Genomic DNA, 25,065 nt, shown 5'->3' with positions numbered 1-25,065 from the left:
TTTTATAATAGTCATGACAATTATTTTTATAATTTTTACAATTTTTTCGTATTGTTTACGATTAGATTATTAGTTATTTTTAGAATCATGTTTTTGTTAGAAATATCTTCACTATCATGCTAAACAATTGTATGCTGTTAATTTTTTTTTTTACTTTTAAGAGTAGTTAAGCAATATGGTGTTCGGATATGTTTTAAGTTCGATGTATATTTTTATTGAATTTGTTTTTCTGTTGACATATTCTTTCATTGTGTGGAATTATTATTATGTTCATCTTAAAACAAAAATATATTGGTCCGGAAAATATTTTCATATTAGTATACACTGTATTATTACGTTTTCACTATTTTGGTGTATATAAAAAAAACTAATGAAAACATTTAAAATTTAATAGATTAAAATTAAATGTTATATATAATTATAGAATGGTTAGAAGATATATTATGTGTTATACTATTAGTTCATTATTAAAAATATTAGTAACCATTTCTGAGTCTGGATAATATGTATCACTTTGATGGTTGAGATGATTTCAATAGAAATGGGTTCTTTTTATTTTGCTAATATAGATATTTTAATCTTCTAACCGTTATATAATTATATATAACATTTTAATAGAAATGTGTTCTTCACATTTGTAAAACATACATTACCAAGTATTTCTAGAAGCATGAAGTTTTAAAACTGGGTAATATATGTTCTAAAATGTGTGTGGGATTGTTTACATCTCATTTTGGTTGGACCTTGTAACTTTGTAAGAATAGATGTTAGGTTCGTTTATAGATTGAATGTATTTCGTAGGCCCGTTTTGGACTAACTTGCTTGAAAGATAGGGGAAGTTAGTAAAACATCTTAGCAACTTAGTAAGTCAGTCCAGTTTTATGTAATAGAAACATTTTGGCGAAAGGGGAAGCTTACGTGCTCGGATTATAAGGTTATATATCACTGACGAAATCATTTTCTCGGATTGGTTGTAAAAGTAAAACGAAAATCAGATTTATTTTTGATGGAAACCACTTTTGAATATTCTAATCAAGATGCATTTCTGTATTAAAAAACATCCACTTCAAACACAATGTGCTCAACTCGAATTGGCTCTAATAAAGAGGAAGACAAACTTACTTTAATTTCTTACTTTCTCAATAAATAATCTAACATAAATGTGTTTTCTATGTTTCATAATATCATAACATAGGAATTAGTACATATTGGTTCAAAAAAAGAAAAGGAATTAGTACGTACATTTAAAAATGTAGATTGTGCCAAATCAACCTGTTGGAAAACTCGTTACACATAATATCAAGGAACTCTAACATGGTCTTTTGTAACTGTCTTTTTCTACATACCGTGCTCTCACTACCACAGTGCCAAACATGCCATCTTAATACTTAAGCACTGATTTCTATAATGCGTATCTGAATGTATAGAATATTATCTATAAGAAAAAGTAAAAGTAGAATCCAAATTGCAGCTTCAATGGATTTGCCACGCATTTGACATTGATACCATTTTAGCTGCCTCAGTATAGCTCAATACCAACAGTGAAGCTTCTTTTTTTAACAATCCTCTTCGCACTTTATACAGCTCTTATCCCTCTGAAAACATCAATTCTGCTGAAAAGTTAGGAAAGCCTCTTAGTAAGAGATTTGTAAGCAAAAGGGAACAAATCTTACGTTGGGCGATCTTGAATGGTTAGTTTGGATAGGTAACAACGCATCATCAAAGTCTCCATGACGATCTAAGGCCTTTCACTTTCTAACAGAGTTTTTGGAATCAGACTCCATATAGTTCAAGAAGCCAGAGAAGCTAGGTACTTTTCGTGTAGGTAGAACAATGGCTAGCCATAAGCTTTCTGGAGTATCCATCATCAGAAACTGCAATGTTTGAAGCACCGATATCATCAGTAGCATTTGCCATCCTTCTATGTCCTTGAAGCTGAATTACTTTTACACCACTTGTGGAAAGTTGTTTCCTTTCAGATCAGATGGTCCAAGGAAGAAAAGGGCGAGCTCATTACGATCATCCTGATCATCGTCGTCCAAACGAACCCATCTCAAAGTTCCTTTGCCACCTTTTTTTTGAAACTTCTTTATCTTCGCAACCTGAGTCCCCATAGAGAAACAACAATAGTAATAAAGTTTATGCCTTTTCATGATAAGAAAAGTTATAACCTTTTCTAAGTACCAAGAAATTTTTTGACACAGAAATCAAAATCTTTAGAGCCAAAGGCTCTAAAACAGTGTATAGCTTCCACCAATTAGAATCACAAAAGGACAAAAGAATTGATCATGATAAAACAATAAAACCCACATAGATTCTGCTTGTACCATATACTTTAAGTGATTCCATTAACAATAAATATAAAACCAAATCCAGTGAAATAGATTACATCTCCTCTTCATATAAGTAAATACCATGAATTAAGTTTGTTTCAACCAACATTAATCTAAATGCAAATTAGGTGAAGGTTAGCTGAAAAAATGAGCTGGAAAGTTACGATCTTTAATATCTGATACAAAAAAAACAAAACAATAGACACAGCCCTTTTCTTCGCTCATCAACTATTGGAGACTCTCTTTAAGAACATAACTAAATTAAGGATTCAGAAGAATGAAATGATGAATTTTACGGGAAGAAACTTACATATATATAGCTGCAGCAGATTCTCATAACGGAAGAAGAGGAGGATGTATTGAACGACAGATCGTGCGATGTGTGGGAAAATAGAGTTAATTAGAGTGTTAATGAAAATAATTGAACGCAGAAGTTCCGTTACGGTGCCTGTTTTGATACTCGTTGAGATGAACTTCAAGAAAATCGATAGATACCTCGGCTGCGATAAGGTATATGAACAACGTCGCCGTCGAACAGTAGGATGAACCTAAAATTCGTTGGAAGCAGATGAGGACGGTAAGGGTTTCTCTCTATCGGGCTCCTCTGTTTCCATAACACCTAAAACCCAACAAACGTAGCCAAAAAAAAATGACAAACACATCGTTTAAATGAAACGTAGCGTTTTATAAAAAAATGGACACGTGTTGAACGCTGATCACTCTATTTGATGACGTGTCTCAATAGGAGAAGAGAGACACTCTTCTTTATAGTATTAGATTATTAAAACTGAAGTATTTTTGATATTCTTTGGAAACATGAATAACAATATAAATACGAATTGTTTGGAACATAGATAGCAATATAAAACAATAAGTATATTGTCTTTTTAGTAATTCATTAATATAATTACATTAATTGTGTTTTCATATTTCACTCAGTCTAACAATTTCATTAGTTATATTACCTTAACAATGCATCACATCATTAATTATATTACCATAATAATAGTTCAGATTTTTATTTATTAGTTAATCAACATTAACTTTGTGTCAGTTATAAAATCAAAATGTAAAATTATTGAGTTTTGCATATGATTAAATGTACGGTTTAGTTTGTTTTACTAAAACCATTTTTTTATTTTAGTTTCAATCGGTCGAAAATTACGTAGCCAAAAACATAATTAAAAAACAAATTTTTATGTGAATAAAATAATAACTTAAATCAAAATAATAAAAATGTATTACATTTATTGCATTTTATTTTTCACTCCATATAATTATTTTACTAAATAAAATATAAAAAAAAACTCTTTCTTTTTCACCTAATTTAGCCAAACACATAGAAATAGTCCTCTTTATTAGTTTATAAAATTAGGTAGGTATGAACATTGGTTATCCATTTAGGTACGGATTGTTCTTTTCGGGTATCGTTTTTTTTTTTAATTAGGCTCTGCTTGAATATTATAAATGTATGTGTGGATTTGAGTTGGGTCCTTATGAGTATGGATGAGTTCGACTCTGATGTATAGGAACCTAAAATATTTAAATATAAAATGTATCTGAAACGGATTCGAATATTTGTACAAAATTAAACATATTACTCAATTCAGTCCAAATCTTCTGAATATAATTAGTTATATTACGACTCATCTAAAATATATAACACTAATTACGAAAAACAAATATCAATGTATAAAAATGTAAAAACCAATATCCGTGCAGATTCGCGGATCAATCTCTAGTGAGCAATTAAAGAAAAGGCTGTACAGCCTGTACTCATAAATGATGACAAAAAACCTCTAAGCTGATTGGCCCCAACTATCACATTGCACAAAAGAGCATCATTTGAACACCCGAGCTTAATGGTTTTGACGTAACAATATTCCATCCCAAATATACATGTCTGGCACATCCTTTCAACTAAAGCAAAATCCAAATAAGAGATAAAAAAGAGAGACTAATCAGTTTACTTGTAAATTATAGAAAACCAATTCAAAAGCAAATGCCTTTGTTTGAACACCTTACCAATCTAAAAAGCGGGCCTTTGAACAAACAAGAGTTGGTTTTGACAACAAATTAATCATCAACGATGGAGAAACATGGCACACAGTACTGGCGTTATCGAACAACCAGTCAAGATGAATTAGGGACTGGAATATCAATGAGTTGAGAGTACTAAAGAAGTACAACATAAGAGGCTATCGCACTTTGTGCAAAGAAGCACATCAAAAGTTGAAGCCAAAGAAGCTTGTCAGGAAGTACGTCGGGACGTACGACAAGAAGTACGGCAGGAAGTTCTACATCGTGCAGCTATGACTAATAAACCAAAGTTGGTACATCAGTGCAACAACATGAAAGTCAAACAAGAGGTTTTGAAGCATGGTTGTGCATCTGGTACAAGGAAGAAAACTGATCGGTGCATCAGCAACTGTGTCAGGCCAAACAAGAAGCAACATCAGATGTGCTGTTGGTTATGTGGGAAGGTTGAACACAAGAAGGTGGAGTGTTTTGCTCGTGAGAAGAGCAGAAACATGGCCAAAAAGGTGAAAAAACGTTCATTAAACACAAGAGGGTTGAAGAGGTGCTCTTAGCCAAAAGTGGTTTACTTGATGAGATCAAGGATGAGACAACATAAGAAGGGTGCAGCTCTGTCATGAAAGATCTAGAAGAAGGTCAAGAAGCATGTAGTCTGGAGCTAGGACAAAAGGTTATTTGTGGCACAAAGGGAAAGGAGATCGAAGTGCGTCAGGAAGTGATGCGAGATGATCTTCAGTAGGGTGATAGTGAAATCATTCCAAAAAAATAGCAACGAGTGCAGAGTGCAGTCGGTGCGGATGGGGAAGGCTCATGGTCAAGAAGACGACACATAAAGGAAGCCAGGTCCTCAATAGAAGCTGGTCGAAGGGTAGTTCGACAGGTGCGTCAGATCGTGATGCAGTACTTGTAATCTATTCCCATGCAGCAGGGGTTGTATCATAATTACGCATGGAGAAGCAGACGGGTACGTTTGTAAGGCTTGACATTTAAGCATTTGTATTTTAGTTTAGTATGCAATCAAGCAGGGGGAGAATGGTGATGTTCTGGTCCAGAGAATGCATATCTCATGGGGGAGAAAAACATGTGTGATGGACATTTCATGGGGGGAGAAAAACACATTTGGTATGGAAAGGTTCCAAGTGAAGAACATGGTTGTTGAACAAAAAGAATGTTGTGCTTGATCGGTACACAAAGCTAAAAGGAAGACACTGAAGATGTAAGATGTCTGCCATGAAGTAGTCGCTGACGTATTTGTTGAAGCAGATGTCGTGTTGAGTGGTGAAGACCATGTGGAGTCAAGATGCTGAGCTGGAGTCGTGTAGACTTGGAGAGCAAGGATGTATACTGGAGATAAAAAAAAAGGAATAAACTTGAGGAGCAAGTTTATGACTTAAGGGAAGATGAATAAGTGCATTCTGAAAAAAAAAATTGCACTTATTGATATGGAAGATGTTCATGTTGCCTTGGAGACTAGGATTTTGAAAACGTGGAAAATAATATAAGATATATATGGGTCGTCTCTAAAGAGATAGAGACATAGACATAGAGGCTGATCTTATAGAGAAAAATAAGCTCTTGGAAGTGCTCTTGGGTCGTGCTGAAGCAGTGGGTGAAGAACTTGACGGAAAAGAGACATAAGCAGGTAACTTAGGAATTTTTAGTAGCGTTAGGGTATTAACATTAAACGTGTAAAAGTTGAATTAAGCAGATCTTGTAATAGATTATATAAAGAAAATTCTAATAAAACATAGATGTTTGCTTGTATTGATTTGTTTCTCTGTTTACTTTAAGAAATACTATTATGTTTGCATCTTGCACTTACATAATACATAAGAAGCATTTACCTAATTATGATCAAAAGCCGATGTATAGAACCTAATATCTCTAAATCGTTAGAAAAACGTTATTAAACTTTATAACTTCCGGATAATAAATTCGGTAAGAATAAACAAGAAGACTATTGTATGATGTGTCTTGTGGAGATAAAGAAGCCATCTCTAACAATTTCACATAAAATATGCTACAAAATCATGTGATCTTATGACACTGTGTGAGTTATATAACTTTGAGAAATAAAAAACGCTCTCTAGCATGGTTCCCAATGGAGAACCCCTGGTTCCCGTCCGGTAGCGCTTCCGCCTTCAGTCCGCCGCTTGACACCGCTGGTGACAGTTGCTCCCCCGTCCCTCCCCACCCTCCTGACCCCCCTGACCCATCCTCTCCTTTTCCCGTAACTCATTACCCTCCTCTCTCCCTCTCTTCTTCCAAAACTACTCGACGTTCTCAACGTACTGCCATGTACAGGCCCGTAGAGAAGGTCTATGGTACCCCACCTCCAACTACTTCCAACGTACTAACTCCCTCAACTACTGGTGTTGCAGCCGCAACTTCAGCTGACCCTGAGACTAGATCTGGAACTGTAGCTCTTATTTCCAGATCTGAAAGTACTGTAGCTGTTGCTCCAGCTTCTGAATCCTTCACCATACTCCCAACTAAAGAAACCTCTCCCACTGTCACAAACAAAGCTTCTGCCTCATCCTCCAAAGATAAATCTCCTGCTCTCCTGCAAAATACCATCCCAATCCCTAAATTAAACCCTCCCTCATCTTCTCTGCAAACTATCCCTTTACTCTCGTACTCATCTACTGAAAAAATTTCCCTCAAACATTCAATCCCCCCGGACCCTTCATTAGTAGAGAGATTGAGAAAATCAGAAGATAAAACTTTTACCAGGCTCGCTCCTATCTCTCTGTCTGATTCTGGCAGGCCTAGGGTCTTGATTCCGGATAGTGTCTTTCAAAAAGGTGCAAAGATGCATAAAGACTTTATTGTCTGTCATTTCAATGGAAGGCCTCCTCCTTTTAATCAGATTCAGAGTGTGTTGAATCACATGTGGGGGAAAAGAAAAAAGATTGAGATTCATAATAATCTTCGCTCCCGATCTATGCTAGTAAGGATTCCTAGCGATTACCTCCGTCAAAAGATTCTAGAGAAAAATGTGTGGTATGTTGGGGACTCAATGTTCCACACTTCTCAGTGGTCTTCAAATGGGTGCTCTGCGCCAAGGGAAGCAATCCAAATCTGGGCTTATTTAACTGGTGTCCCGCTGGATCTGCGTTACAAAGAAGGTCTTAGTCTAGATGCTGGTCTTGTTGGAGAACCAAAGGAGACAGATGACTTTACCTTAAATCTCGTTAGTTTGACTTTGTCGCATGTGAAAGTAGAAGTAAAGCTGTCTGAACCTCTGCCTCGCATTGTCGAGTTTGTCAGACAAAGCGGCGAGGTTGTGGAAGTTCAAGTTGATTATCCTTGGGTGCCTCCCACATGTGCACACTGTAAAGAACTTGGTCATATATCCCGTAATTGCCTTCTTTTACCTCCTCTCTCAAAGAAAAATCTCCCTTCTTCAAAGAAGGTCCTTCCTCTAGCTCCAAAAGCTACTCTTAATGACGCTTCTATTTCGATGGACTCCCATCCTGTAGCACCCTCTCTCGACCCGCCACTTCCTCCACCCTCTAACCACCAAAATCCCCCCATCACTCTCCCATCATAATCCCCACCTCCTGGAGTGCCCCCAACTCAACCCTCTGACTATAAAAATCCTCCTCATCTGTCCTCTGAAACCTTGCCTCTCTCATCCTCTTTAGCCACTTTTTCACCAAATATTGCTTCTCCTCCCTTAACATTTTCTTCATCCGAAGGTTTTGTCTTCCCTTTCTCTTCACCTTCAACCACAGAAAAAGCCACTTTAAAAAGATCAATCTCTAATCCTGACCTCCAAAAATTTCCCTCTTTCTTAAGCCAATTAGCTTATTTTTCATCTCTGCCCCCTTTGATACCTCCTCCCTCAACTAATCCTAAAATCCCATCTAACCCTCCTATTCCCACCTCCAACTCATTCGATATTTTGGTTACTAAAGATGCTCTTCAATCTGAGGGGCATCAAAACCTTTAACTATGTATAGTAAACTTATTTTTTGGAATGTCTGTGGCCTAAATGACCAGGACAAACATCAGCTTTTTTGTGATTGGCTTAGTAGTTAGTAGCCATCAGCCTATTTTTGGTTCTCTTTTGGAAACCCATATCAAGGATCCTAATCTAAGTCACTTAATGGGAAAACTCTGCAATGGTTGGAAGTTTACCTCTAATCATGCGTCTGATGAAGATGGTAGAATTGTGTTGATCTGGAAGCCCTCTGTCTCAGTCCAGGTTATACATCAGTCCCGCCAATCTTTAACCTGTGAAGTCAATATCCCAGGCTCACCAGTGTTTATTTATACTGCCATTTATGCTGCAAATACAAGAAGTGAGCGCACTGATCTTTGGGTGGATCTCATGAACTTGCATCAATCCCTAGATCTTCATTCTGCCCCTTGGATGGTGGGTGGAGACTTCAACCAGATTGTGCATCCTGCTGAGCATTCTGTTCTAGCAGTAAATTCGCTGTCTCCACAAATGTTTGAGCTACGGGACTGTTTAATTCAACTGGAACTGTTCGATTTGAGATACCAAGGTCCTACCTTCACTTGGAGCAATCACCACCCCAATGATCCTATTGCCAAAAAACTCGACCGTCTTCTCATCACTAGCCTTATCCTCCACCTTTTCCCCCAGTTCTCTACGTACTTCATGCCTCCTCTTTTCTCTGACCACAGCCCATGCCTTGTTGACTTAGCTTTCAAAATACCCACCTCTGGAACCAAACCCTTCCGATTCTATAACTATCTCACAAAACACCCTGACTTTCACCAAGTGGTCTTGCAAGCGTGGACTGAAGCGGGAAGCCTAGTGACTAATCTCTCCGACCTGTGCTGGAAGCAAAAACAAATCAAAAGGGAGCTAAAATGTTTAAACAGAGAAATTTTTTCACAAATTCAAAAGAGAGTGAGTGAAGCTAACTGTTTGTTACAAGCTGTGCAGGTACAGTACCTCAACTCGCCTTCCACATTGTTGTTTGAACAGGAGAAAGAACTGCTTCAGAAGTGGCAATTTCTAAGGATCATAGAAGAATGCTACTTTAGACAGAGATCAAGAATTAATTGGTTGAAAGAAGAAGATCAGAATACGGCTTACTTTTATAGAGTTGTCCAAGTAAGATTGAACTACAACACAATCAGATCATTCCATCTTCCATCGGGTGAGGTGATCTTGGATCCCCTGCAAATGTCATCTCATGCCATTCGCCATTTTCAATCTATCATTGGCCCCCTTTTGCTCCCTCCAACAACTCTACCTTCTCCTCCGACTTGGTTTCAGTCCCTCACTCTCTACATGTGCTCGGATCAGGAAGCTCAGACTATGATTCTTCTTCCCACGAGTGAAGAGATCTCAAGAGTCCTACTGAGGCTAAACCCAAATAAGGCCCCAGGGCCGGATGGATTAACCTCTGGGTTTTATAAAGCAGCGTGGGATATTCTAGGCTTTGAGGTTATTGCATCTATTATCCAGTTCTTCACTTCATCTTATCTGCCAACTGCAGCTAATTCCACGATCCCTCACTGGTACCAAAGCGGCCTGGCGCTTCTCTCATCACTGATTACAGGCCTATCTCTTGCTTGAACACCGTTTATAAAACTATATCCAGACTTCTTGTGAAGAGACTGAAGCCAATTCTCTCTTCTCTCATTGTCCCCAATCAAACCGCCTTTGTCAAAGGAAGGCTTCTGGTTGAGAATACGGTCTTGGTTTCTGAGCTGATAAATGGATATCATAAAAGATCAGACACTCCCAGAATTACAGTCAAAGTTGATATAAGAAAAGCATTTGATACTTTATCATGGGACTTTCTATTCAACTGCTTAAAAGGGTTGGGTTTACCTGAGAAGTTTATTGGATGGCTGAGAGCGTGTGTCTGCACTACGAGTTTTTCTCTAGGCTACAATGGAGCTGTACATGGATTCTTCAAAGGTAGAAGGGGACTGCGCCAAGGGGATCCTCTATCTCCCTATCTGTTTGTCATTGCCCTCAATAACTTATCGCTCATGCTGAACCAAGCTGCTAAAGAATTGAAGTTCAAATATCATCTACGATGTGAATCAGCCAGAATGACTCATCTCTGTTTGCTGACGATCTCCTAATCTTCTTGGATGGCTCTTTCCAGTCTCTCCAAGCTGTTCTACAAGTACTTAAGGAATTTGAGCTTCGTTCCGGTTTGGCAGTGAGTGTCAGAAGTCCTCGTTCTTCTCATCGGGGTTGTCGGACGCAGAACGTGATCTTATCCAATTCACCACTGGCATGCCGCAAGGATCGCTCCCGGTACCTTGGTGTGCCCCTGTGCACAAAAAAGCTTACATTACTCAACTGTGAAGTTTTGATACAACAAGTGAAAAGGAAGTTCAACTCATGGAGAGTAAGAGCCTTATCATTTGCGGGACACCTCCTGCTTATCAAGACCGTCATTGCTGGAATAACTAATTTCTGGTGTTCATCCTTCGTGCTTCCGAAAGCTTGCATCAAACGAATCAACTCGCTATGTGGATTTTTCTGTGGAAAGGAAATATTGAAGATCGACACACAGCAAGGGTTAGTTGGGAGGTGGTGACAAAACCGAAGACAAAAGGAGGACTTGGAGTTAGAAACCTTGAGATTTGGAACAAAGCTTGTATATTAAAATTGATATGGCTGCTCTTCTTTGAAGCTGGTTCGATATGGGTTGCTTGGTTCACAGAAACGGTGCTCAATGGCGATCTTAACTCATTCTGGACAGTAAAACCAAGCACAAGGAACTCCTGGTTAGTAAAAAAATTACTCAAACTGAGAAGTGAGATCTATGAGTAGATTAAACTGAGAGTAAGGAATGGAGAAACTTGCCGCTTCTGGACTGATAACTGGTCATCTTTTGGCTGTCTGAAAAGTTATCTAGCGACAGACTTGAACTTCTCTCTGGGAATCCGAGAAAATGCCACTCTGTCTTCCCTCTTCAGAAACAATCATTGGAACCTGCCACATCCACGATCGGAGAAACAGCTGCAGCTCCACGCTTTCCTAACTACAGTAGAATTGACAACAGAAGAGGACTTTTACGAATGGGAACTGGAGGGTAATATTGAAACAACCTTCTCAACAGGTAAAGTTTATGCAATCTTATCTGGACATGGAGAAAATGTTCCTTGGGTTCATATTGTCTGGATAGTCGGAGGGATTCCAAAGCATTCCTTCCTCTGTTAGCTATTTCTTCTGAATCGTTTTCCCACAAGAGACAGGTTACTGAGCTGGGGACTCCAAACTTCACCAACTTGCTTGCTCTGTAACTCCTCTCCAGAGTCTCGTGATCATCTCTACTTTCTGTGTCCTTATTCGTGGAGCTTGTGGTTCCCTCTAGCTCGTCGTTGCAGTCTGGATCCTCAACAACAATGGAATGATATCACAACACAACTTCAATCGTATCATAGTCGTAACTGGAGAGGAAGATTGATCCTACTAACTTGGCAATGCTGCATCTCATGGACTTGGCAGAAAAGAAACAATCGCCTTCACTGTAATATGTTTCGATCTGTTGATGTGCTGACTAGGCTGATTGATCGACAAATACGAGACAGAATTATCAGCTACCGTGAAAGAAGTCCTCGACTTTCCTCAAAGATGATGCAACAATGGCTTGCTTGAATCTTCACCAGCTTCATTGGATTCAACGACACGAACCTTCGTCCGTTTCATCTTCTCGATTTTTCTAATTTGGGCTAAGGCCTAGTTTTACTCTAAAGGCAATTAGGATCTTTGATTTGGGTACTTAATCTTTTGGGCCGATTAACTGGACTGGTTGAGCCAAAAACACTAGCTGGAAGGCTTGTATCATTTGATTTTTTTCCTGCAATTTAAATATGAAATTACGTTCAAAAAAAAAAAAAATCATGTGATCTTGATTCTTTCTATCTAGAGAAAGATTCTACCAACAGTTGTACTTAATGGACAAAAAGTACCTTCTTTCATGAAGTCTGTTATTGCAGTTTTATCAGTGTTCTTTAATGAAACCATGTCTGGATCGGTGCACTCGACCATTGATACTTGAGTCCTTGACTATATCATCACCTACCATGTGCTAAGAAAACATTAGCTTTAGCATTATATTATTTATATTTATATTTTACTAGTGATTTTCCGGCGCTACGCGCCGGATCCATGTGTTTTATTTCTAAATGAATTTATAATTTATTTTATGGTCTTAGTAAATAAAATATGTTTAAAAATATGAAGATGGAAATAAGTTGAAAGAGAATGACATTTTGTTTCCAGTCGAGATAAGAGCAGATGTTTAGCGACCATAGGGTGAGACAACCATAATTATATAATCACCATATAGTATACTTTTTATTATGTTTAGCGACCGTAATGTATTTTATTTTGAAGTTGCTTAGTTCAAAGTGAAATAGCATAAATGGTTGTGACTGATCAATTCAATAAAAGTATAATAAAAAGCAGATAGTTGTAACAAAGTTAATTTAGTTAAAATTTAAACATAAAGTAAAAATGATGTTCAAGAAGGATAAATCTAAATAATTGTGTTTGTTTTGTGATTATCTTGTTTGAAGAAAAAATTTGTTTTATCCTTTTAAAATAATAACAATCCCCACATATTTTTTCAATGTCAAAAATGTGGTAATTTGTTGAGGGATACATTGTGGAAAAAATATCGGTTAAATTTTTTGTCTTTGAAAGGAACCTAAATCCTATAGTGAATTATTAATCATGCTCTAGTAGCGATCAGACTTGAATTGACTATTTTTTCAGTATAGCTTATCCATTTTTTCTTTTCATCTTCAAAATTTCCTCTTTAAAATAACCGATGCGGGGAATTTGTTTTCTAAATTTGGTTATATATTATGTGTAAAGTTACGTAGTTTTTTAAAAAAAAATCATTTTCGTATATCATTGTTGGGGGTTATGATATTTAACTCCAGTCTACATTAACTATGTTTTTCTAATACAATTATTACGCTAGAAGTTATGTTCTATTTTTATATTGACAGTGTACATATTTTCGTTTGTTTATATTCTTAGGTTGTTTAACATTGTGTCTTTTTCTACTGTGCAAATATAGACTTTATTTTCACATTAATAGTAAGTTTTATATTTGGAGATTATATAGGATTTATGATGCAACCTTTTCTAATTTCATTTTCACACATTTATTTGAATACAATAATGTTAGATCTCGTGTTTATATCATAAAATCATTTATTTCCTTTTTTAAATCTTCAGAAATCACAGAGAAAATGAGACAAAAAATCAAGATGTTTTATGTTTATTTTTTAATTATACGTTATACATTTTTCTTGAATATATTGGTACTTTTATTTACTATTATAAATATTATCATAAATTTGATATATATATATATATATATACATACATCCATAAGATTTTCGAAATAGTTTTCTTAAAACTAATTATATATAAAAATATATATCATGATTTCTAAGCGTTTATCTATGATAGTTTTGTACAATAATCCCCTAATAATACACCCCTAATATCTATGATAGTTTTATCTATCCAATTTTATTAGTTTTGTATAAAATAATATGCCCTAATTTAAAAATATCATCTCTCTTGCAATAAGATTTTCATCTCGCTTGTGTTCCGTTTTCAGTTTCTACTTTGTTATGAGATTTATAAATGTTTAATTTAGTTTTCTTGTTAACATTAATTGTAATTTATTCATTAGTTTTTTTACCGTTATTAATTTTAATGGTTGTCATTTTCTTCAGAGAAGTTGGATCTGAATTGTTTAGTACTGTTGGGCATATGAACATAAACATTAAAATTGTAACATTATAAGAAAATTTATTTTCAAATATTTTTTTTTGTTTCTTTCACTACATATGATACATGTGTTTTTGTTTTTTTATGTTAGTTTGGTTTATTTTTTGAAAAGTTGGTGATAAAATACTTGAATTATTTGATTGAGTGTGAAAGTCCATGGTTAAGAGAAAATAAGTACCTTTTATGTTGTTATTTCTTTTTTTTTCCAAACTAAATTTTTTTAATCAGTCTTGATTATATATTCATTTTAAATATGGTTGCCCATCGTTTTTGTTAATTTTAAATATGGAACCTTCCATGATGATATGTGAAAAAAATCATGAATTTATTAACAAAACTGAAAACATAGAAAATGTGCTGCTTGGTGCTCTCATTTTTTGCAGGTGTTGATTGTGAAGAAATTATCAGAGTTTATTAGAATAATCCTCTCATGTCTCTAAATAAAATCAATTAGTATTTTAAATCAACCAACCTCTAGCTATATAATCAAAGAATATAAGTTATGGTTGGATATTCCAATCACCGAGATAGTTGTATACTTGTTTTTTCTTGTAACACTGATAGGTGTATATTTGTTATCAGGCGAGTAAATCTCAAATGCTAAATTGTGGTTTGAGTTATTTCTTTGGTATTGAGTAGGAATGTTGAGATATTTTTTTAATAATAAAGAACATAGAACAGCAAAAAACATAGCTGCACTTAAATAAACTCAATTAAAAACTTCTTTGTACGACAAAGCTGATGAGGAACTAAACTGTGTTGAAACGTACGGTGTATGCGCATGCTATATATATATTTAACATAAATAATGCAAATGTATTCCAAAATTCAGATCCTAGATAGTTGAAGAGAGCTTCTACCGGTGAACCAAAGCCTCTACCACCTCACATAATCCATCCCTTGAGCTGCTCCAGATGACCTCACGCAAGACCTATTGGTCTGAGTGAGCAGCATCAATAAGATCCATCAAAGTTCTACCTGAAGGTAAGTGTAGAAAGGTTACATGGATTCTCTACAGATGTTCCTAGCAAACTGTAGGAATCCGGGAATAGGCGATGTAAAAACAACACCGGAGCCGACGGGCATGCGATCCTCAAGTTCTAGGTTGATTAAGCAATAATGAGAAACACAAAAGTGTGAAATTTGAATCAAAAGATGGCACGAATAAACATATCAGACGTGAACTTTTCTTGTGGGCACCATGACAATATGCACAAGAATGAAAGTCTTGAATGCTCACAAACAGAGCATTTACATTCAAAAATAAACTTAATGATTTCAAAACTTGATAAAGAACTCAATAAGTCATAACAAACTTATGGTAGAATTACCAATGCAGAGCACATCTATTACATAAAGGGAACAAAGAGACAATCCCCAAACTTAAGCCACTCAATATCAGTTTAGTTTCCGCATTTAATAAACTAAAGTGAATGCTAAACAAACACTTTCCCTGAAACGGAGAGACACATTTCATATTTGAAGTCTAGAAACGAATTCCCTGATTTTTGAACCATCTCCATATGCATGACTCCAAGTCAGATAAAACATACACATGACCTTAGGAAAAACCTAAATTTACAGGAACATTGCATCACTAAGCAGCATTAATCAAGAAATATGGTTACTCTATGCATAAGGGAAAAGAAAACGTGAGGATGCTTTGCTACTGTGTAATAAGAAAAACCAAGATATGGTGAAGGAAAAAAGGTTTAGTTTGCTTAGTAGATGTTTGACACGATAGCCATAAGCATGCATAAATAGCGAGGAAACTTGACCACAGAATGCAGGTAACATGAATACAACAGTCTGCTGAGATATTATCGATCCATTTCAAGATCTCATGGTTTCCATTTTAGTGTCAAACACAGCTCATAACCTGCACGGCTGCTCCGTCAAGTTCAAGTTCTAAACAAACTTTCTGATCAGGTTCTGTGACATTAAAAGACTACACCATAACGGATGTTACCCATGAGTCAATATTTTAACATTTTTTTCATAGTCCAGAGAAAATGTAGTGACTGATTGTAACAATTTCTCCATGAGTTGATCCGCGTGTTCCTTTCTCTGAGATGGGTATCCCTATTTGAATGAGTGGAACAGATAGAACGAATAACTAAGGAAAGTGATAACCTAACGGGCAATGCACTGTAAGTCTGTATGACATAGGGTCAAGTACAAATAGACCTTCTGAAGCATGAGTAAGAAATTCCCTGAAGACAGCTGCTTCTCCTTCTCGATTACAATTTAAAAACTTATTCCGATTGAATCCGCTCAGGTGCTCATCCACTCTGCAAGGGGAAAGAGATTTTATTAAAGTTTCCTATCATATACCCAAGACAAAAAAAAGTCTGAGCAGAGAGTCAAATTCTGCTAGTTAAAGATTTAAAAAACATGCTCGATCAAAATAAAAAAAATTATGTCTTCATCTTTCTTTGATGTACTAATCTAGACAAACAATCACCGAGCAGTATAAATATAAGAAACGTATGCAAAACAAATACCAAAATAACGTATTTTTGTTTTTTCAAGTTCTAAGATAACCCAGTAAAACCTAACGGTGCCCAAGTGAACGCAAACTTGAGACTCAAAGTCCAGAAATTTCAAATATGTTTTGGATCTTAGATTAGTAGTATATCTGAGCAGGCAATCTGATAGTCAAGGGAAGAAGGGTATACTCGGGATATCGGCTGCATAGAAGGCTGCGTGACCGGAAGGGTTGAACTTAGCGCCACCAAAAATAACGGTGTGAATGGAGACGTCGATCAGCGACGGTGATAGTCAACAGTGACCAAGTGATTCCTGAAAAACGTCGGCGGTGATAATCGCTTCCGTCCGTAAACCAAAGGTCGTGGAGAGGCCAAGCCAAGAGAAGATCAACAGTATATCCTCAATAGCTAGCTTCACACTGAAGCTATGTATAAGGAGGGAAGGAGAGGGACTCCAAAGGACTTAACCGCATTAAATTCAGGAGTTACGGATGGTAATTGAATTGTGGTAATGCCTGAAACGAAGACGACGGAGAAGACGAAGAGAAAGGGTCCCAGATTCGATTTTGGGAAAATAAGGTTTGTCATCGCGTGTCTGACGTGTCGTAGAGAAACCTCCTGATTGGCTGATTTAATTGTCCTACGTGGACACACTCTCTGATGCTCATATAACCTTTTAGTATAGGTTAGATTCTTTCTTTAGCGGCCGCCTCAGAGATGTCATCTCATATACTAACAAGTTGGGTTTTAAGAAGTATAATCTTTGATCATTGACGCCTACCTGTCATCATTTGTGTGAAGAAGACACATACATGCTGACGATTCCAATGAGGTCAGCGACGACCTCGATATCAACGTTCCTTTTTTGACTATTATCTCCAAAATGACACCTACGGCCTCTCGACTAATCTCTACTTAAGGCTCTCTTATTACTCCAACCCATGAGAGAGAGAGAGAGAGAGAGAGAGAGACGTTTCTCTTATCCTCTTCAAAGAAAACAAACAAAAATGGCAAAAGAAGATAACCGGTTTAGCTCGGCTCATGAAGGCGACCGTGAACCGCTTTTCGCGACCAGGAGGAGAACCGGAGGACTGATTGCGTTTCGTTTTCTTGCGGCCTCGGTTTTCGGGTGCATCTGTTGTATTTGGTTCTACAGAGTGGTCGAACCGTTAGAGAAAGATGAGAACCGAACCGGTTTCTTTCTGTTAATTTGGTTGGTTATGCTAATTTTGGAGATCTGGTTCGGTTTGTATTGGCTTGTCGTGCAGTCTCTCCGTTGGAATCCGGTTTGGCGATCCACCTTCACCGATAGACTCTCCCGGAGATACGGTAACGATCTCCCGAGGCTCGACGTTTACGTTTGCACGGCGGATCCGGTGATTGAGCCGCCGTTGATGGTGGTCAACACAGTGTTATCCGTGATGGCTCTCGATTACCCACCGGAGAAACTAGCGGTGTATCTCTCGGACGACGGTGGCTCTCAGCTCACGTTCTACGCTCTCGCGGAGGCAGCTGAGTTTGCTAAAACATGGGTTACGTTCTGTAAGAGATTCGACGTGGAGCCGAGATCCCCTGGCGCTTACTTTTCTTCCAAGTCAAATGTTCTTGACTCCGAGGTGGCTGAGCTGTATAGAGAGATGGCGGCTAGGATTGAAACGGCGACGAAACTACGGCGAGTACCCGAGGAGGCGCGGTTGAAGTGCCGTGAGGGGTTTTCGCAGTGGGATTCTGACGCCACTCAAAGAAACCACGCAACCATTCTTCAAGTAAGTATTTTAGTTATGTTCTGTTAGAAACAGAGTCTGAGTTTATTTGTTTCATTCATCAGATTTTGATAGACGGAAGAAAAGTTAACACAGTAGCAATACCAACACTGGTGTACCTATCGAGAGAGAAGAGACCTGAGCATCACCATCACTACAAAGCTGGTTCCATGAACGCATTGGTAATGCTTCCTTGTTCAACAAGTCATATAACCATTCTCCGATACTACTACAACGCTGCTCTGATTCTTTTGATATGGTTGTTTCTTTGACAGCTGAGGGTGTCTTCGAAGATCACGTGCGGGAGAATCATACTTAACTTGGACTGTGATATGTACGCAAACAACTCAAAGTCAGCACTCGAAGCGCTCTGCATTCTACTTGATGAGAAAGAGGGAAAAGAGATTGCTTTCGTGCAGTTCCCACAGTTTTATGATAATCTTACAAGGAATGATTTGTACGGAAGCATGATGCGAGTAATAGCACATGTAAGGATTCTGGATGCTTTGATAGTATTATTGATTCTGCTGCTACCTAACCTTTTGTCATTTGGGATGTGAAAACAAAGGTGGAGTTTAATGGATTGGACGGAAATGGTGGACCGTTATACATTGGGACAGGCTGCTTTCACAGAAGAGATGTTATCTGTGGAAGAAAGTATGGAGAGGAAGAAGAAGAAGAAGATGAAATTGTAGAGGCTGAGAAGATTAAGTCTCTTGCAAGCTGCACATACGAAAAAGGCTCTGAATGGGGAAAGGAGGTAAGGCAGTGATTAATAAGTCTTCACTTACTCAATCTGTTTCTTGTACCACAAGTAAACGTTGTTACCATGGCAGATGGGTGTGAAATACGGTTGCCCGGTAGAGGATGTAATTACCGGTTTAGCCATTCAATGCCGCGGGTGGAAATCAGCTTACCTGACCCCTAAAAAGGAAGCTTTTCTTGGGGTAGCGCCTACTAATTTGCATCAGATGCTGGTGCAGCAGAAGAGATGGTCAGAGGGAGACTTTCAGATTCTGCTTTCAGAGTATAGTCCGGTTTGGTATGCCCAAGGAAAGATCAGTTTTGGATTGATCCTTGGTTACTGTTGCTATTGCCTCTGGGCTCCAAGCTCAGTACCTGTGCTTCTTTACTCTCTTTTGACTTCTCTCTGTCTCTTTAAAGGCATTCCTCTGTTTCCAAAGGTCTGGAGCTGGTGGTTTATCCCGTTTGGTTACGTGGCTATCGCAGTTAATACTTACAGCCTAGCCGAGTTCTTGTGGTGCGGAGGAACTTTACGTGGATGGTGGAACGAGCAAAGGATGTGGCTTTACAGAAGAACAAGCTCCTTTCTTTTCGGATTCACGGACACAATTCTGAAGAAACTTGGGGTTTCGGAGTCTGCGTTTGTGATCACAGCGAAAGTAGCTGAAGAAGAAGCAGCAGAGAGATACGAGAAAGAGGTAATGGAGTTTGGAGTGGAGTCTCCCATGTTTCTCCTCCTCGGAACACTCGGCATGCTCAATCTCTTCTGCTTTGCCGCAGCGGTTATGAGACTGATGATGACTACTTCTAGAGAGGCTGGAGGAGATTTGACAATGGGTTTGCAGTTTGTTATAACAGGATTGCTTGTGGTACTAAACTGGCCTTTATACCAAGGCATGCTGTTGAGGAAAGACAAAGGGAAGATGCCAGTGATGGTGACAGTCAAGTCAGTTGTCTTAGCTTTATCTGCTTGCACTTTTATTGTGTTTCTGTAAGGAAAAAAAAATAGAGAGTTTCAATAATTCCCAGCTTTTATGTAGACAATTTATCCTATATACACATCCATCTATTTGCAAATAGAAAATTAATATTGTTACCCTTGACGATTCACCACCAACCATTTTCTAAAATCTAAACATCAGCCCAGTCTTTATCATCTACTGCTGAGGGAGGGTTTGAGTGACGTCAGCGAATGTTTTCATTTGAAATGTCCAAGCTTAGAGCCTCCACTCACATCTCTACATAAACCAAGAAGAGACGTTTCTCTCTTATCTTTATCACCTCCCCCACTCAAGAGGCTAAGAAAAAACAAAGATGAGAAAAGAAGAGGACCGGTTTATACAGGTTCACGAAGGGGAACCGCTTTTTGACACCCGGAGGAAAACCGGAAGAGTGATAGCGTACCGTGTTTTCTCAGCTGGTTTTCTTTTGTATCTGCTGTATTTGGCTCTACAGAGTTACCGTACCGACAGAGATTGATGAAAACCGGACCGGTTTGGTAAGATTAATCTGGTTGGTTGTGTTTATCGTGGAGATTTGGTTCGGTTTGTATTGGGTAGTCGTGCAATCCCTCCGGTGGAATCCGGTTTGGCGATTCACCTTCGACGATAGACTCTCCCGGAGGTACGGTAACGATCTCCCGAGGCTCGACGTTTTCGTTTGCACGGCGGATCCGGTGATTGAGCCGCCGTTGATGGTGGTCAACACAGTCTTATCTGTGGCGGCCCTGGATTACCCACCGGAGAAACTTGCCGTGTATCTCTCAGACGACGGTGGCTCTGAGCTCACGTTCTACGCTCTCGCGGAAGCAGCGGAGTTTGCTAAAACTTGGGTTCCGTTCTGTAAGAAGTTCAACGTGGAGCCGAGATCTCCAGCTGCTTACTTGTCTTGCAAGGCAAAGACAAGCGTTCTTGGTTCTGCAGCCGCAGAGGAAGTAGCTAGGTTGTATAAAGAAATGGCGGAGAGGATTGAAACGGCAGCGAGACTCGGGCGAATACCCGATGAGGCGCGTTTGAAGTACGTGGAGGGGTTCTCCCAGTGGGACCCTGACGCTACACGCAGAAACCATGGAACCATTCTTCAAGTAAATTAAGGCTTTAACTTCCGGCAATGGAAAGAACTGACTCTGACTTATTTGTTTTATTGGTTTCATGATCAGATTTTGATAGATGGAAGAAAGGCGAATACAGTAACGTTGGTGTATCTGTCGAGAGAGAAGAGACCTGAGCATCATCATCACTTCAAAGCTGGAGCCATGAATGCATTGGTAATGGTTTACTTGTAACACAAGTCACTCGGACCACTTGATTTGACACCGTTTTGATTCTCTGACAGGTTAGGGTTTCTTCGAAGATAACTTGTGGGAGAATCATACTAAACGTGGACTGTGATATGTACTCAAACAACTCAAAGTCAGCACGCGATGCACTCTGCATCCTCCTTGACGAGAAAGAAGGAAAAGAGATAGCTTTCGTGCAGTTTCCGCAGTGTTTCGAGAACCTTACAAGGAATGATCTGTATGGAAGCATGATGCGCGTAGGAGCTGATGTAAGTTGTATATATAGATTCTGAATTTGTAAAATATTTATTCTGCTTACAAACTTTGTATGTGTAAAATAAAAATAAAAAGGTGGAGTTTAAGGGATTGGATGGAAATGGAGGTCCCTTATACATTGGAACTGGATGCTTTCACAGAAGAGATGTGATCTGCGGAAGAAAGTACGGAGAGGAAGAAGAAGAAGAATCTGAGGATACTTCAGAAACTGAGATGATTAAGGCTCTCGCGAGCTGCAATTATGAAGAAAACTCTCAATGGGGAAAGGAGGTAAAGCATACTTAGTTACCAAGTATACCGGTTTGTTTCCTCTTTCTTTCATTCATTCAAAATTAAGTAAAATGTGGTTGCTTCCATGACAGATGGGTGTAAAATACGGTTGTCCAGTAGAGGATGTCATAACTGGTTTAGCGATTCAATGCCGTGGATGGAAATCAGCCTACTTGAATCCGAAAAAGAAAGCTTTCGTCGGGGTAGCACCAACCAATTTGCATCAGATGCTTGTGCAGCAGAGGAGATGGTCAGAGGGAGACTTTCAGATTCTACTTTCAGAGTATAGTCCGGTTTGGTATGCCCAAGGAAAGATCGGCTTTGGACTGATCCTTGGTTACTGTTGCTTTTGCCTCTGGGCTCCAAGCTCAGTTCCTGTGCTTATTTACTCAGTTTTTACTTCTCTCTGTCTCTTCAAAGGCATTCCTCTGTTTCCTAAGGTAATAATAGCTAGCGTTCCTCTGTTTTTTTCTGGGTATGAACTCTGAATCTCAGGTAAAACTGATCTGTTTTTTTTATTAGTTCAGGTCTGGAGCTGGTGGTTTATCCCGTTTGGTTACGTGACTGTTGCAGTCAATGCTTACAGCCTAGCCGAGTTCTTGTGGTGCGGAGGAACTTTACGTGGATGGTGGAACGAGCAAAGGATGTGGCTTTACAGAAGAACAAGCTCCTTTCTTTTCGGATTCACGGACACAATTCTGAAGAAACTTGGGGTTTCGGAGTCTGCGTTTGTGATCACAGCGAAAGTAGCTGAAGAAGAGGCTGCAGAGAGGTACGAGAAAGAGGTAATGGAGTTTGGAGTGGAGTCTCCGATGTTTCTCCTCCTCGGAACACTCGGGATGCTCCATCTCTTCTGTTTTGCCGCAGCGGTTATGAGACTGGTGATGACTTCTAGAGAGGCTGGAGGAGATGTACATACAATGGGTATGCAGTTTGTGATTACAGGACTACTTGTGGTAATAAACTGGCCTTTATATGAGGGCATGTTGTTGAGGAAGGACAAAGGGAAGATGCCACGGACCGTGACTGTCAAAGCATTTGTCTTAGCTTTGTCTGCTTGCACTTGTATCGCCTTGTCTTAATAAAAGATAGAACCAATGTATTTGATACAAATGTGCATCAAGTATGGATTGCAACTACTAAATAAATGTTTGGGAAGTTTGCAACATTGATTCTTCTGTTTTAAAGATTTTCTGCTTACAAAATCTAAAGAGAAACACAAGAAAGGTCCTAACATCCTAATAATAGTCTAACATATATGGACAGATAAAAGTAGCCACTCCAATGTTTTTTCCCATTCTGCAGTGATTACCGAAAGATCCTATGGACAGACAAAATCTAAAGAGGAGGTACAAGTATGAAGCTTACATACAGAGGAGTCGAAAAGAATGGAGCATTGATGGGTTTTTCACTGGATCTGAAGGTGACCGGTGAAGATTATCACCTTAACCTGAAAAGGAGATACACCACTCTCTTAAAATCAAATAAAATTTTCCTATTCTTTTCAAAAGTGGGAAGCATATGAAGATTTTCAACAAAAAGAAGGAAACAGGTGAATTCGATGATAGTTTGTTTACCTTTGATGTTCCGGTGACAAACTGAAGAAATGTAGCCATGTCTTGTTTGTACATAGTATATCTCCCTCCCTTTTAGTGACTCAATCCTCAGTATCAGGTATCTCAAAGACCATAAACTTTGCAAGAGAAGCGAGTGTCTTAGCATCTATGCATCTCTTTCTCCGATTTTTGCTTTTGAAAATAGATGATGATAGTGAACAAGACATACTAGACTTTCCTTGCATTCTGATATTGTTTGCAGCCACAATTAGCTTATTGCTTATCGTTTAACTTTTTTTACTCGCAGTCGCTCCAGTTTCCCTCTCCGGCGTTTTTGGTATGAAACATTTCGAGTTCAACTCAGCAGCTCTTGCTGTCGACAATGAACATCTTACTATGGTGTCAGAACCGACAAACTCTCTCTTCTTTGTCTTCTTGTTTACAGCAGGGATCAGGCCAACGACTCCTTGAGGGGATTTATTAGAACCGGAGAAATGTACAATTTGAGATTTACCAAAGCAGTTGGATATGCTTGGCGCTGGTGATCTGTTAACAAGTGTAGCTTCTGCGTGGATAAACCAGGGCTTAGAATGGTTATCCCGGAAGATAAACTTTATAGGCACAGATTGAGCAATGTAATAAAACTGAGACTTTCGGTGAACCTATAATAGGAGAGAAGCAAAAGTTAGTAAAGCACATGATTGAAGAAAAATGGATACTTTTGCACAGATTTACATTACCATGAGAGCATGAACTCGTATCTCCCCTAAGGTGGGAAGGCAACTTTTATGTGTTTCCTCAAGTTTTCCTGCAAAAGCACACTTGACATTTATACAAATGGAGAAAAACACCAGAGAAGAACACTTGTTACAGTGATTACTATAATATAATCATAACCTGAACGATATAGCTACAAAGCTAAGTAGAAAGTTGGTAAAAGCAGAGGTAATTGACAATAGAGAGAAAGAACAAATATTTTTAATCGAAAGAGAAAACAATAAGCATAGGGAATACTCTTGAAATCTGGGGATGTGATATCGAGAGAAACCGTCATGGCGATTCGGGTTCCCAAGTTAGTCTCAACAAAGACGGCAACTTCCATTGCCATTGCGACCAGGAGGCGAGGCGAGGCGAGGCTGCAGACCAAGACAAAGCTGTTTTGTTAAAAAAATATGAAGCTGCGAAATGTTTGCCGTTTTTCTTAGTTAGAAACGACTGACTGTGCTAGTGTAGATTTTTGAAACTCGTAAGTCGTTAAACGATCGTCGGAACTAGGGGTGTTCAATCCGGATATCGGTTCGGTTTCGGTTCGGTTTTTTTCGGTTTTCGGTATTTCGGTTAGTAAAATATAACTACCATTCTAAATCCATATTTACTTCGGTTCGGTTCGGTTTATATACCGTCGGTTTTCGGTTTATTCGGTTTTATACCAAAAAAATAATTATTTTGTTTGAGATAATATTATATGAATTTTAGAGTCATATTGTCAACACAATCATTTATTAAAAATATATTACATGTTCAAATAAATGAACGAAAAAGTAAAATGTTTCTAC

The 25,065-nt window shown here is 38.3% G+C and overlaps 2 protein-coding genes, 2 long non-coding RNA genes and 1 pseudogene across 4 annotated transcripts; 2 read left to right on the top strand and 3 right to left on the bottom strand.

Annotated features, from left to right (window-relative positions):
- Positions 1–1,161: 1,161 nt before the first annotated feature.
- On the bottom strand, positions 1,162–2,981 carry LOC111198674. Its single transcript, XR_007339741.1, has 3 exons — positions 2,644–2,981; positions 1,674–2,102; positions 1,162–1,595 (listed from the first exon to the last, which is right to left on the bottom strand). It is a non-coding gene; the product is annotated as an uncharacterized LOC111198674 (long non-coding RNA).
- Positions 2,982–14,812: 11,831 nt separating this feature from the next.
- Positions 14,813–17,289, bottom strand: LOC125609460. Its single transcript, XR_007339740.1, has 2 exons — positions 16,812–17,289; positions 14,813–16,424 (listed from the first exon to the last, which is right to left on the bottom strand). It is a non-coding gene; the product is annotated as an uncharacterized LOC125609460 (long non-coding RNA).
- Positions 17,290–17,562: 273 nt separating this feature from the next.
- LOC106412710 (cellulose synthase-like protein E1) lies at positions 17,563–20,227 on the top strand. Its single transcript, XM_013853640.3, has 5 exons — positions 17,563–18,388; positions 18,451–18,567; positions 18,661–18,873; positions 18,954–19,145; positions 19,222–20,227. Exons 1-5 carry the CDS (start codon positions 17,564–17,566, stop codon positions 20,122–20,124), a joined length of 2,250 nt encoding a protein of 749 aa, XP_013709094.2. The 5' UTR covers position 17,563; the 3' UTR covers positions 20,125–20,227.
- Positions 20,228–20,428: 201 nt separating this feature from the next.
- Positions 20,429–23,121, top strand: LOC106412549 (annotated as a pseudogene).
- On the bottom strand, positions 23,069–24,633 carry LOC106412623. Its single transcript, XM_013853567.3, has 4 exons — positions 24,524–24,633; positions 24,250–24,317; positions 23,531–24,171; positions 23,069–23,403 (listed from the first exon to the last, which is right to left on the bottom strand). The coding sequence occupies exons 1-3, from the start codon at positions 24,615–24,617 to the stop codon at positions 23,797–23,799; spliced, it is 537 nt and encodes a 178-aa protein (XP_013709021.2). The 5' UTR covers positions 24,618–24,633; the 3' UTR covers positions 23,069–23,403; positions 23,531–23,796.
- Positions 24,634–25,065: the final 432 nt, after the last annotated feature.

Source organism: Brassica napus, chromosome A5 (assembly GCF_020379485.1).
Source record: "Brassica napus cultivar Da-Ae chromosome A5, Da-Ae, whole genome shotgun sequence".
NCBI classification, from domain to species: domain Eukaryota; kingdom Viridiplantae; phylum Streptophyta; class Magnoliopsida; order Brassicales; family Brassicaceae; genus Brassica; species Brassica napus.
The sequence above is the reverse complement of the archived record's forward strand: the minus strand, read 5'-3'. Positions and strand labels throughout refer to the sequence as shown.

Bases quoted from the DNA above. Each gene is read 5' to 3' on its own strand.
- LOC106412623 (XM_013853567.3), bottom strand. From the start codon at position 24,617: ATGGCAATGGAAGTTGCCGTCTTTGTTGAGACTAACTTGGGAACCCGA. The intron at 24,318-24,523 runs GTATTCCCTATG...GTGCTTTTGCAG, and splicing joins CACATCCCCAGATTTCAAGA to GAAAACTTGAGGAAACACAT. The intron at 24,172-24,249 runs GTAATGTAAATC...CTCCTATTATAG, and splicing joins TACGAGTTCATGCTCTCATG to GTTCACCGAAAGTCTCAGTT.
- LOC106412710 (XM_013853640.3), top strand. From the start codon at position 17,564: ATGAGAGAGAGAGAGAGAGAGAGAGAGAGACGTTTCTCTTATCCTCTT. The intron at 18,568-18,660 runs GTAATGCTTCCT...TTTCTTTGACAG, and splicing joins CTGGTTCCATGAACGCATTG to CTGAGGGTGTCTTCGAAGAT. The intron at 19,146-19,221 runs GTAAGGCAGTGA...TTACCATGGCAG, and splicing joins GCTCTGAATGGGGAAAGGAG to ATGGGTGTGAAATACGGTTG.